The sequence below is a fragment of the Aquarana catesbeiana genome, linkage group LG13, assembly GCF_042186555.1.
Source record: "Aquarana catesbeiana isolate 2022-GZ linkage group LG13, ASM4218655v1, whole genome shotgun sequence".
In the NCBI taxonomy this organism is placed as follows: domain Eukaryota; kingdom Metazoa; phylum Chordata; class Amphibia; order Anura; family Ranidae; genus Aquarana; species Aquarana catesbeiana.
Genome location: NC_133336.1, coordinates 182,753,892 through 182,767,674, shown reverse-complemented (window position 1 = coordinate 182,767,674; position 13,783 = coordinate 182,753,892). Strand labels below are relative to the sequence as shown.

General features: G+C 45.5%; 1 protein-coding gene across 9 annotated transcripts in view; it reads right to left on the bottom strand.

The window, feature by feature from the left end:
* LOC141117115 (coagulation factor XIII B chain-like) overlaps window positions 1-13,783 on the bottom strand; it is a 91,127-nt gene that overhangs the window by 60,617 nt on the left and 16,727 nt on the right. For 7 of the 9 annotated variants that reach the window (XR_012237105.1, XM_073609746.1, XM_073609742.1 and 4 more), the window contains exons 3-6: window positions 13,205-13,414; window positions 10,258-10,437; window positions 9,467-9,652; window positions 3,942-4,151 (exon numbers count right to left, since the gene is read on the bottom strand). Coding sequence is in view for 8 of the 9 variants with exons in the window: in XM_073609746.1 (XP_073465847.1) it covers window positions 3,942-4,151; window positions 9,467-9,652; window positions 10,258-10,437; window positions 13,205-13,414 (786 nt within the window). In the remaining variant the exon portion in view is untranslated. The remainder of the gene's footprint in view (window positions 1-3,941; window positions 4,152-9,466; window positions 9,653-10,257; window positions 10,438-13,204; window positions 13,415-13,783) is intronic. The other 2 variants (XM_073609749.1, XM_073609747.1) reach the window with 2 other exon arrangements.

The following is a 13,783-nucleotide window of genomic DNA, read 5'->3' as shown; positions in this document are numbered from 1 at the left end:
AGGTGGTGTGTTGCACCAAGAACATGATGGACATCTGAGAAATGTTGATTATGTGAGTCTAATCCTTACTCTATCTGAGAGGAATTACCCTACCCACAAGTTGGATTTTTTGGCGTTGAAATGGGCTGTCGTGGACAAGCTTAAAGAATACCTGTATGGTGCAGAATTCGAAGTCAAAACGGATAACAACCCACATATGTCCTTACCACGGCCAAGCTGGATTTCACGGGACATCGAAGGTTGGCAGCACTTTCTAGTTTCCGTTTCAGCTTGAAGTACTGACCTGGAGTTGGAAATAGGGATGCCGATGCTCTGTCAAGGAAACCCTATGACCCACTAACTCAAGGAAGGGTGGACTCAACTGATGACAGAAGGCATTCAGGCTTTGTGTCAAGGGATTGAGTACCGAGCCAGAGGAGTGACAGGGGCATAAGCCATTGGAGTCACCACTGTTGGGGTCCCAAAGCTCTACTGTGACTTGACCCATGTGAGGGATGAGGGACTGCCTACCCTTTCCAAGAAAGACCTGAGGAAGGATCAAACAGAAGATCCCCTTTGTTCTCTGACTTTGAGAGCCTTGGAGAGTGGTCGCCCAGAACCTCTACTCACAGCAGACTCCCCAAAGGAGGCTCGATTGGTTCACAAGGAGTGGAAACGACTGCAGCTCTCAGAAGGGGTGGTCTACCGAAGGGGCCCCTCGGATGATCCAGAGGAGAGTTGGCAGCTGTTCCTCCCAGAGAAGCATAGGAGGACAGTGCTGAATGCATTACATGATCAACATGGACACTTGGGACCTGATAGAGCATTTAAGTTAGTTAGGGATCGTTTCTACTGGCCGTGTATGCGAACTGAAATTGAAAGTTACTGTCACTCCTGCCTTTGCTGCATCCAGAGAAAGACTTTGCCTTCCAGAGCTGCCCCAATGGGCCATCTACAGATTTAAAGTCCTATGGATCTAGTGTGCATCGATTTCTTGTGTCTGGAACCCGAAATGAGTGGTCAAGGGAATGTGTTGGTAGTGACCGATCATTTCACCCGTTATGCCCAGGCTTATCCAACAAGAGATCAACGAGCTGCCACAGTCGCCAAAGTGTTCGTGGAGAAATTCTTTGTTCATTATGGATTACCTCAGAGAATTCACTCTGACCAAGGAAGAGACTTTGAAAGCAGGCTCATTAAACAGCTATTGGATCTTCTGAGCATCAAGAAATCGAGAACAACACCTTACCACCCTCAAGGGGATCCTCAACCAGAGAGGTTTAATCGTACCCTCTTTAACATGCTTGGAACCCTTCCATCTGATAGAAAACAGCATTGGAGCAGGCACATTTCCGCTGTGGTTCATGCCTATAATAGTACTGAAAATGTTGCAACGGGTTACTCACCATATAGACTGATGTTTGGAAGAGAGCTCGTCTGCCAGTGCACAAGAAGCTTCTGGTGTTAGAGGTCAGCGGAACAGGAAGAATTGTGATTTGAAAGTTAGGTTTCATGATTTACAGCCGGGTGACAAGGTGTTGCTGAGGAATCTTGGTCTCTCTGGAAAGCATAAGTTAGCTGACCGGTGGAGTTCTCAACAATATGTCGTCTGTAAGCAACTGCCTGGTCTTCCTGTATACCAAATCGGCCTGATGGGAAAACAGGTCCCCTGAAGACCTGGCATCGAAATCATTTACTGCCTCTGAGTGAAACCGTCAGGGTACCTGTGAGAACTGAGGCTTCATTGCCCAAACCATCTGCTTCCAGGCAAGTTCCAGTTACTAGGTCTCAACCTCTACTGCCAGATGAGGCCACACCAATAGAAGATGACAGTGATGATGATCTGGGGGTAGGATGGTTGTGGCCATCTGAGCCCTTGGATGCCACTCCCTCCACATCAACTGCTAATCAGCCCTCAAGTGTGCTTCGGCCTGATGCATCAGAATTTGTGCCCCAGGTGCAAGGCAATTCAGAGCTAGTAGAGCAAGCCTACCAGTTAGTCCATGAACCTGATGAAAGGTTTCCAGATGGGAGTTCCTCTGAACTTGAAGAAGAACTGTTTGAGGAAAGCCACCTTGAACCTGATGGAGAATCCTGTGAAGAGACTAGTCTTGAACCCAAAGAACAGAGAGTTAAGAGAACAGTGAAACCCCCACTCAGATTAACATATGACACCCCTGGAACAAGCTCAGAAGAAGCTATTCCCACTGTTCGCAGACTTCCTGATTCCCAGGCACATTCTATGGTGGTACCAGTGACTGATGTCCCCAACCCATCTCCCAACATACTTTGGTGGCAGGTCCCATTACCTAATGCATTTGTTAGGAAATGTCATAAAATCAGCCTAAGATCATAGGCCTAAGTTGTTGGTCCATGTGTAAAGTTACTGTAAAAATGCTATGTTATTATTAACTGCACTAATTTCTCTCTTTGGGGGACCAAAGATTTTTTAGAAGGGGGTGGATGTAGCACTGGCTTAGTATTGTCTCTGTAATATATGCAGAGTATTGCTCTCTGAAACATTGCATTGCATTTTCTGGCTAAACTGATAGCAGGAGGAGAGACTCTATTGGGTCCTGCTGTAGCTAAGTAGGAAGCCCACCCCTAACAACAAAAACAAGTAAGGACAGGATTGGACAGCAGCCCAGGAGAGATGTGATTGGGGGAGAGAGAGGAGGACAAAGGAAGGGAGACAGACTGGCATTGTGGCAGGCAGACAGAAAAAGTATCCCATGTGTTTATCTCCTGAGCACTTCCAGAGCCTGTGACTCTCCTAAAGGAAGGTGCACACTTGAGAGGGGAGTTTGCAGTGTGTTATGCTGCCTGATTACTGAAGATGTGCTAACAGTGCAGAGAAATCTAGAGACGCATTTCAGTACTGCAGCAATCATCATCATTATCCTGTTTGGAGGTTTCTGTGGCATGTGTTGCTCCCATTGCCATCCTGTTGACTGAGACAGCGATCAATCTACCAATTGCTGGAAGGAAGATATATCAAGTGCATCTAATGGTGAGAGATCTTCTGCCATCCTTGTGTAAGTGGATCTTGCTTAATCCTGCTAGGTTCTATTTACTGCTAATGCAGCTCTATCTGAAGGTGGATCACCACATCTGTTAATCTTTGTGACACTTCGCGAAGATACCCCTTTCCATTCTGTGGATTACAAATATTACTTCACAAAAGTCTGAGTACTCAATCACAAGATTTAAGGGGCCCCAACGCTGGCAGACTCTGTGTGTGTTTGTGTGAATAGAACTCCCACTGGCCAGTGGTTAGCTAGAAGCTACAAGACCTAGGTAGGATCTTATAGTCTGTAATATCACTTTTGGGAAATTGTTGAACATTATTTTTGTATTGTATTGTACAGTTTCGTTCACCACTCGTTCAGTGCATTTCAGGCAAGGCCTCCCACTGGTGGTTAAAGTGAACAAACACAAATCCTGTTTTCCTTTACTGAGCAGTTGTATTATATCATTGCATTTAATATTGGTATTCTGTTAATCAGTTTATCTCTTTTCAGGGCTTATTGCTAGTTCTTATAAAGTCCAGCTAAAGGTTTAAATGGTGTTTTGGTGTTACTTGGATCCTGGTGAGGGTGAGCCATTGGTGGTGTGGGACAGAAGTTTTTGAGCATAAGCTAATTCTATTGGCTAGAATATTCATGTACTCATTCACTAGAATAAACGTATGACCGTTTTCGTGGAAAAAATGCAAAAATGTGTGCTTAGGCCATTTTTTGTGCCTCAGAAGGCATAAAAACCTCTGCATGAGCACATTAACAAACATGCAAGTGCATTTAGTGGTGGAAAAAAATCCCAAAATGCCTCTGAATAGGGTTTTTTTCAGCCCGTGTGAATGAGGCCTTAGACACGGTCTCTGAAATATAACATACATACAGAGAAGGAACGTATTACATAGACAATCATCATCTGAAGTATTTAGTAGGCAATCTGCTACTCACCTTCCTTTAAGCATTTTGGGTATTTTAGCACACCTTCCAAGCACTGAACCATCAGACTTTTTTCATCAGGAATGCCATATCCAGGTGTGCACTCAAATGTTACGTTATCAAGATTCACAGAGTATATTTCCTTCATTTTATCCTTTGGACGTGCATATTTCCGCCTAATGTTGTTTTGTAACATATCAGTTGATCTCACAATACAAGACGCTGCAATTGAGTAGAGAAGACATACAATGAATATGTCAATATGTTACAGAAGGGGTCTCCAAACTTTCTCAACAAAGGGGCAGTATACTGTCCTTTGGATTTTAGAGGGTCTGAAATGTGTCAATTGGTAATAGAAAAATGAATGCCCTATCTTTGGTATATCAGTGGGAGAAATTGTGCCTCAACATTGGCATCATTGGGAGGAATTATGCCCCTTCATTAGTATCTCTGGGCCACATTGTTGGTGTCATCGGGAGAAATAATTGTGCCCCATCATTGGCCCCTTTGTTGGTGTCAGTGGATGAAATAATGTTCCAAGAGCCGGTTAAAAGCAAGCAAGGGCTGAATCTGGGCCCTGGGACACAATTTGGAGTCCACTGTGAGAAAATTCTTGAAAATGTACCAGCATACTGGTAACTAATGTGAGACCAGAGGCCACCAAATCTAGACATGGAACAACACATGCACTTACCCTAGGTTCACATCCATGTGGCTACGCTTGATGCGTTTTTCAGGCAAGTTTTGCAGTGCGTTTTGCTTTTATAAAACCCTTGTTTTTTTATGTGTTTTTGCATGCAGTTTTCATACATTTTGCGTTTTATGTTTTTTTTTTGTTCTCTTTAAACACACTGTAAACACACTGTATATATCTGGTTGCTAAGGAGGGGGCTGGGAAACCAGCTGCTGCATTCTTAGTGCTGGTTCACACAGGGGTGGCACGACTTGCAGGTCACCTCACCGAGGCGACCTGCACACGACTTCAGCGGCGACTTGCAAAACGACTTCTGTATAGAAGTCAACGTAAGTCGCCTGAAGTCACCCCAAAAATACTACAGGAACCTTTTTCTAAGTCGGAGCGACTTACGTCGCTCCTATTAGAACGGTTCCGTAGTAGTGAACCGGCACTTAACAACCGATGAGTCATCAGCTGTCAGCTGGGTTCCTTTCTGACGGCTCAATGTAAAAAAACAAAATTGCCAGCAAAAACAAATTCTCAAAAAAACGGCGTGGGGTCCCCCCCCCAAGGTCCATACCAGGACATACCACCCCCCCATGTCAAAATATAAAAAAAATGGTGTGGGGTCCCCCCCAAAATCCATACCAGACCCTTAACCGAGCATGCAGCCCAGCAGGTCAGGAAAGGGAGGGGACAAGCGAGCGCCCCCCCTTCCTGAACCATACCAGGCCACATACCCTCAACATGGGGGGCAGGTGTTTGTTGATGGGGACAATGGCCTCTTCCCGACAACCCTGGCCGGTGGTTATTGGGGTCTGCGGGAGGGGGCTTATGGAAATCTAGATCCCGGTACCCCCTATGTGAATGGGTATCAGGTACCCCTACCCATTCCCTGCAAAAAGCAGTGAAATGTAAAAAAAAAAGCAAAAAAAAAGCAGGTTTTTGACAAGTCCTTTATTAAAAAAAAAAACGCTCCGAGCCATCTTCTCCTGCTGCCGTCTGCTCCTGGTGATGTCATCGGATGGCCACACCCCATGGCTATATAAGAGATACCAGACAGCGGGCGACAACACAATGGAGGAAGACAGCCACAAAAGAGCAGATTTTTTTCTTTTTAGCGGGTAACCGGCGGCGAGGAAGAAGACAGCAGTAGGAGAAGACAGCAGCGGGTGAAGACAGCACTGGGAGAAGACGGAAGCAGGAGAAGACAGCACTGGGAGCAGACGGAAGCAGGAGAAGACAACACTGGGAGAAGACGGAAGCGGGAGAAGACAGCACTGGGAGAAGACGGAAGTGGGAGAAGACAGCACTGGGAGAAGACGGAAGTGGGAGAAGACAGCACTGGGAGAAGACGGAAGTGGGAGAAGACAGCACTGGGAGAAGACAGCAGCGTGAGAAGACTCAGAGCTATTTTTAATGAAGGACTTGTCAAAAACTGGCTCTTGTTTTCTTTTTACATTTCACTGCTTTTTGGGGTGAATGAGTAGGGGGACGATGTACTCGATACCCATTCACTTGGGGGGGGCATCCATCCTCCCCATGTTGAGGGTATGTGGCCTGGTATGGTTTGGGGAGGGGGGGCACTCATTCATCCCATCCCTTTCCTGACCTGCCGGACTGCATGCTTGGAAAAGGGTCTGGTATGGATTTTGTGGGGACCGCAGGCCACTTATGCCGTCCGACGGTCTTTCCGACGGATTTCGACGGAGTTACGACGGACTTTCTAACGAACGGACTTGCCTACACACGATCACACCAAAGTCCGATGGATTTGTACGTAATGATGTACGACCGGACTAAAATAAGGAAGTTCATAGCCAGTAGCCAATAGCTGCCCTAGCGTCAGTTTTCGTCCGTCGGACTAGCATACAGACGAGCGGATTTCTCGATAGGAACTGGGTCCGGCGGAAAGATTTGAAACATGTTCCAAATCTAAAGTTCATCTGATTTTCAACAGAAAAAGTCAGCTGAAGGTCCGATGAAGCCCACACATGGTCGGATTGTCCGACGGATTCATTCCGTCGGACCAGTCTGGTCGAAAAGTCCACCCGTGTGTTCACGGCAGTAGATGTGAATGTGTACCATAGGAAACCATGTTAAATGGACTGTGGTGCATTTCTGCAAACTGCAAAATGCACTAATAAAAGCATAGGTGTAAACTTAGGGTTATACCAGCTAGTCCCCACCCAAATGATAACCTTGTGAGATAGCCACTTCTCACTCATGGGAACATTAGGTGACAACTGTGGTCCCAGGAAGACCCAATTATTAATACTTTTCCCATAGCCAAAAATTTAATGGGCATATATTGTGAGAAAATCAATAATCAGTTGACAGAATGGGAGGAGGACCAGGATATTGCTGGTTCTAAGGAGCCTCGCTACTGCTATAGCTACTGGTCTCCATGCCTGACTTCAGATTGTAACACCACCACATATTTACAGTCTCCTGAAGAAGTGAATGTTGTTCATGAAATGTGTAGAGAGCTGTTACAGTACATTTCTGGTTAAGAATGGGGCAATATTTGCAGCAGGAACACGCCATATCTTCCTCTGCTTCTTCAAGACCGGTATTTTTTTTTCGGCCATTGGGCGACCGATGATGATGTAACTGGATTTATATTATACCACCTTTCTGAATGGTTAGCATCTTACATGCCGGTAGTGTACACTGCAGTGCTTTTTTTGGTAGAAGAGAAATACAATGTAACTTCTGCTGAAAAACAAAACAACAAAAAAAGATACCTCCAAGCATTTGTTGTGTGGTGGGCTTCAAAAGATAGGTTCACCTTTTGTAACATGTTCAGGGTGTAACATGGAACATACAACAAATTCACCAGCCCCCACACCCCCCCTGAGTCAATTTTGACAGCTAGCAGGAGATCTCCCCCACTAGCTTTCATAAATAAATAAAAAAAAAATGTAATTTCTAAAAAGTTTTCCTGACACCAAGAGAAAAATGGTGTCAGGGGAGGAAACTCCAGCTGATTGACAGCCTCGGCTCTGTTCCTGTGAACTGTGTGAAGGGGGGTTTGTCCCTTTCCGTCCAATCAGCTCTCAGCAGGCGCGTCAGCAGGGGGGGCTGACTGTGGCTGAAGCCCCGAGTGGGTCGCCAACAAGCCCCGGGTCTAGGGTGGGTACTGTTTTATCATTAGCCCCGAGCGCCGCCGTCTGCCGCCGAGCGGGGACCGATCTGATCCCGAGCTCTGCCGAGTGCGGCCGAGTCACATAGTAGGTCCCGCCTTCTGGAGACTGCAGCGCCATTGATGGACGTCCCACTGGTCCAATGGCGGGACCACGGGACGTGTGACGTCCATCATAGGCGCTGCAGGCTCCAGAAGGCGGTAATTACAATGCAGCCTCATCGATGCCCGCTCGGCGCTCGGCTCTCTTCCTCTCCTCTGGGCTGCTTCGCACACCACCATCAGGTAGTTAGGTCAGTGTATGTCAGGTAGGTAGGTCAGTGTATGTCAGTGCATGTCAGGTAGGTAGGTCAGTGTATGTCAGTGCATGTCAGGTAGGTAGGTCAGTGTATGTCAATGCGTGTCAGGTAGGTCAGTGCGTGTATGTCAGGTAGGTAGGTCAGTGTAGGTAGGTCAGTGTATGTCTCTCATTGTTGGTAATGGTAATGGTAACAGGTAATGGTACAGAGAAGAATTACAGTAGACCTCTATCACAAAAAAAACTGTATATGCCAAGCTGGATGCATAGACCAACGGGAATAGAAAATATATACACCATTGGAAATGTCAGGGTGGTAATTGTTGGGATCAGACGAATTAGACAGGCCAATTTTGTGTTAATAATGCTTCATAAATTTCCTGATTGAACTGATTTTATTGATCTTCTTATATTGTGGAGTAGCCCCTTGGTAGGCTCAGTCACTATGCATGATATGAGGTGCCTCTATGGCATCAGCTCCTCCCCAGGAGATATGCAAAGCATTGTCCTTCTCTGAGTATGGGAGACACCTGCACTCCAGGGATGCTGAGACAGCGGCCTCTTTAAACAAAGGATTGTAAGCAGCTATTGTGGTGAAGATGATCCAATAATCTCGTCAAGCAAATCGTTTCTGTGATGATGATATATTCTGCCCGGTTCTCTGTTATGCTTTGACCTGGTTATTAAGGTGCAGATGATGTAACCGTCCTTGAGGGGAACGTGCTTGGCCTGGATGAAGGGTTTGGTGGCTTACCAGGCCTAAGCATACTTAACGGCCCTGTCAGTGGGTGTAGGTCAGTGTGTGTAGGTCAGGTAGGAAGGTCAGCGTGTGTATGTCAGGTAGGTCAGTGTGTGAATATCAGGTAAGTCAGTGTGTGTATGTCAGGTAGGTGATTTTAGTGGTCAGCATTGATGGGCACTGGTAAGCCAGGCAGCAATCAGCAAGTGAGCTTACCCCCCGCCACACAACCCCACCGCCCAGCCAAAAAGCACAGTCACCCCCACCCCCGTGCCGGCCTTGGACTGCGGGCTGAAGCCTCTGGTCTTTTTGCCACCTAGCAACACCCCTGGCTCTCAGAGCTCTCCTCACTGAGTGTGACTTCAGCTCTCCGCCCCCTTTTTTTTCTGAACTCTCAGACAAGCTTAAAATATTCAGCACTTGACAATGATGTAAAGAAGAGAAGACTGCAGATAAATAGGTACAATTTATATGGGAGGACTTCACTAATTATATGGAAGGGTTTCCAACAATTTAAATTCTACTGTGAGTGAATCTGCTTTGCCCTGCATTCGTTTTATTCCCTGGGATTAATCTGTATAGGTGCAAGACCTTTAATGAGCAGAACGAGTGATGTTTAAAAGTCAAAAAAGAAATGCAAAAAGTCAAAAACAGACATTTGAGATTATTGTAAACTTACTTGTAGAGATGCACTTTGGGTAATTTATGTGTCTTCTTTCACATTTGCCTTCCAGACTGTTCAGTGGCACCATTCCTTCAGCGCATTCAAATACAACCAATTGTCCATTTTCAATCATGGTGCCTTTATTGTATCGAATGTGATTTAAGGCCATTTCATGTTGTTGTATTACACAGAAACCTAGAGCTAAACAAAAAAAATTAATGTCTAAAAGTGAACGTACCTTTATATCAAATGTCTTTTTGTGATAATATCTTGTTTAAATATTGTTACAGTATTTTGAGTACTTTGAGAATTTCCGAGGCCCTGACGAAGCGGGTTAGCCCATGAAACATGTCGGCCAATCCAACCGGATCTTTTAGCCAGGATGGTCATACCTTGGACAACTAGCTTGTAACTAAATTCTAATCAATCCTGTTTCTCTTTTAGACAATCTATATGTAATCTTCAATAAAATGTTTTTTTTTATTTTTAATCATTTGGTTTAGCATTTATTAAACCCCGGAGGGCACATGTAAAGGCCCACAAATTTCAATGTATTGTCTTATATATATATCATATGAGATGGTACCCCCTAGGGCAGGGGTAGGCGACCTGGGGCCCTCCAGCTGTTGCAGAACTACAAGTCCCATTATTCCTCTGGGAGTAATTCTAACTGCCAGCCTTGCAATGCCTCATGGGAAATGTAGTTCCACAACAGCTGGAGGGCTACTGGTTGCCTACCCCTGCCTTAGGGTTATAGTTATCTCACACTCATCCCTCACATCTCTGTACCTCGAATGTAAACTTACTTGTAGAGACACATTTTGGGTAATGTATGTATCTTTTTTCACATTTGCCTTCCAGGTTGTTCAGTGGCACCATTCCTTCAGTGCATTCAAATACAACCGGTTGTCCATGTTCAATCACGGTGCCTTTACTGTATCGAATGTGATTTAAGACCATTTCTTGTTGTTGTATTATACAGAAACCTAGAGCCAAACAAAGTACATCAGTACACCTGGGGATTTACAAGGGGAGAGACTGCCACATGTAGCAAGCTTTCAGGAGGACATCGCTGTGCTTAACCCTTCTATCCCTTGCCCTGGGAGATCTTCAGAGCAGCCAGGTGGGCTGGTAGATAAACAGCCAGGAGGGCTGGTAGTGCAGTGTGCAATATTTTGTGCTGTATTTCTAAAGGGGACCAAAAATTCCTAGTCCTCGAGGGACTTTTGCCACTGATTTGCATTTGCTCCAAAGCTTAGTAAATGAAAGGAAGCTCTTCTGACTTCCATCATCCAATCATGTGCAAGCAAAAAGGCTGTTTTTTTTTTCTTGCATGTGATTGGGTATTCACATGCCTGGAGAATTTGCATTGAAGCAAATTGAAGCTTTACCTCATTTACTAAGCTCTGACGCAAATTCCCTTGCAGAATGTGACTGGACTTGCAAAGTACACAGTCTATTTGCCTTTAGTAAATCAACCCTTAAGAGTCCGTATATGCTATGTGCAGTAACTGGAGGTTTCCCACACTGGATCAATGCCAGTCACCATCAATTCACCACTGTCTGTCAATCCCTCCACTGTTTTCCAATTACCCAACTAATAAAATTCAAAATACTAACAACAACATACAAAGCCATTTACAACACTGCCTTGAGCTACATCGCCAAAGTTATTAGCTTTTGTACCACTTGGGCGCATGATATTGTCCAAAATGTCTCGGTATGTTGACGCCTTAAGATTTCCTTTCACTGGAACTAGGGGGCCAAGCCCAACCCCTAAAAAACAACCCACCACCATAATCCCCCCTCCACTAACTGATTTGGACCAGTGCTAAAAAAAAAGGTCCATAAAGACATGGATGAGTGAGTTTGGGGTGGAGGAACTTGACTGGCCTGCATAGAGTCCTTTGGGATGAGTTAGAGAGGAGACTGTGAGCCAGGCTTTCTCATCCAACATCAGTGCCTGACCTCACAAATGCGCTTCTGGAAGAATGGTCAAACATTCCCATAGACACACTCCTAAACCTTGTGGACAGCCTTCCCAGAAGAGTTGAAGCTGTTATAGCTGCAAAGGGTGGGCCAACTCAGTTTTGAACCCTACGGACTAAGACTGGGATGCCATTAAAGTTCATGTGCGTGTAAAGACAGGTGTCCGAAATACTTAACAAGGGGACCCCCAGATCCCGGCCTCCCCCCTGTGTGAATTGGTAATGGGGTACCCAATCGTACCCCTACCATTTAACAAAAAAAAGACAGCTTGGGACAAGTCCTTTATTAAAAAATAAAAAAAATAAAAATGTCCCACGATGTAAGTTGATGCCGCCCGACGGACCGAAAAATAAAAAATAAAAAGCCGCAACCGATCCGCCTCCATGGGAGGCTCCTGCCGAGTGATGCGTCTTCTCTGTCGCAATTCTTATACAACTGAGGGCGGGGCCACCCGATGACGTAACCGGGTGACCCTGCCCCCCTCTGACGCTATGGGGACTTCCCTATGGCTTCCATGTGGTGTCAGAGGGAGCAGGGCCACCCGTTTACGTCACCGGGTGGCCCTGCCCCCCCAGGTGGTCCTGTCACAGAGAAGACGCATCCCTCGGTGGGAGCTTCCCGTGGAGGTGGATCGGTTGTGTTTTTTTTTTTTTTGGTCCGTCGGGCGGCGTGAACTTACATTTGACACTTTTTTTGTGAAATGGTAGGGGTACAATTGGGTACTTCATTACCAATTCACATGGGGGGGGCGAGATCTGGGGGTCCCCTTGTTAAAGGGGGCTTCCAGATTCTGATAAGCCCTCTGCCCGCATACCCCCATAGCCACCGGGCAAGGGTTGTGGGGATGAGGCCCTTGTCTCCATCAACATGGGAACAAGGTGCTTTGGGGTCAGACCCCAAAGCACCCTCCCCATGTTGAAGGCATGTGGCCTGGTACGGTTCAGGGGGGGGCACTCTGAAGGGTCTGGTATGGATTTTGGGGGGTCTGGTATGGATTTTGGAGGGGGGGCCCTACGCCATTTTTTTTTAAATTTGGTGCAGGGTTCCCCTTAATTTCCATATAAGACCTGAAGGGCCTGGTATGGATTTTAGAGGGACCCCCACGCATTTTTTTTTTAATTTTGGTTTGGGGTTCCCCTTAATATTCATACCAGACCCAAAGGGCCTGGTAATGGACTGGGAGGGGGGAACCCATGCTCTTTTTTTCAATGAGTTTTATCTATATTGCCGAGACCCGACAATTCATTATAGCCGCGATCAGTTTTAAATGACAATTTTTCCTTTAGAAATGTCATTTTGCTGTGGTACTGTTCTAAACCCGAGAAAACTGCGCCACTTTACAGGCACACTATAGACACCCCCCAGGCAAAATATTTAAAGGAATATTTTATTTGTATTGCTTCACTTTAAGCATTAAAAAAAAAAATCACTGCTCCCGAAAAAAACGTCTGTTTTAAAAAATTTTTTTTGCATCGATACATGTCCCCTGGGGCAGGACCCAGGCCCCCAAACACTTTTTATGACTATAACTTGCATATAGGCCTTTAAAGGTAGCACCTTTGATTTTTCATGTTAGTGTCCCATAGACTTTAACGGTGTTTGTGTGTTCTGCCGAATTTTTTGCCTGTTCGCATGTTCTGGTGCAAACCGAACAGGAGGGTGTTCGGCTCATCCCTACTCTGCAATATAACATACATACAGAGAAGGAATGTATTACATAGACAATCATAATCTGAAGTATTTAGGAGGCAATCTGCTACTCACCTTCCTTTAAGCATTTTGGGTATTTTAGCACACCTTCCAAGCACTGAACCGTCAGACTTTTTTCATCGGGAATGCCATATCCAGGTGTGCACTCAAATGTTTCGTTATGAAGATGCACAGAGTATGTTTCCTTCATTTTATGCTCTGGAATTGTATATTTCCGCCTAATGTTGTTTTGTAACATATCAGTTGATCTCACAATACAAGGCGCTGCAATTGAGTAGAGAACACATACAATAAATATGTCAATATGTTACAGCAGGGGTCTCCAAACCTTCTCAACAAAGGGGCAGTATACTGTCCTTTTGGACTTTAGAGGGGCTGAAATGTGGTCATTGGGAATAAAATAAATAATGCCCTATCTTTGGTATTTCAGTGGGAGAAATTGTGCCCCAACATTGGCATCATTGGGAGGAATTATGCCCCTTCATTAGTGTCACTGGGCCGCATTGTTGGTGTCATCGGGAGAAATAATTGTGCCCCATCATTGGCCCCTTCGTTGTGTCAGTGGAGGAAATAATGTCCAAAGAGCCCGTTAAAAGCAAGCAAAGGGCTGCATCTGGGCCCTGGGACACAATT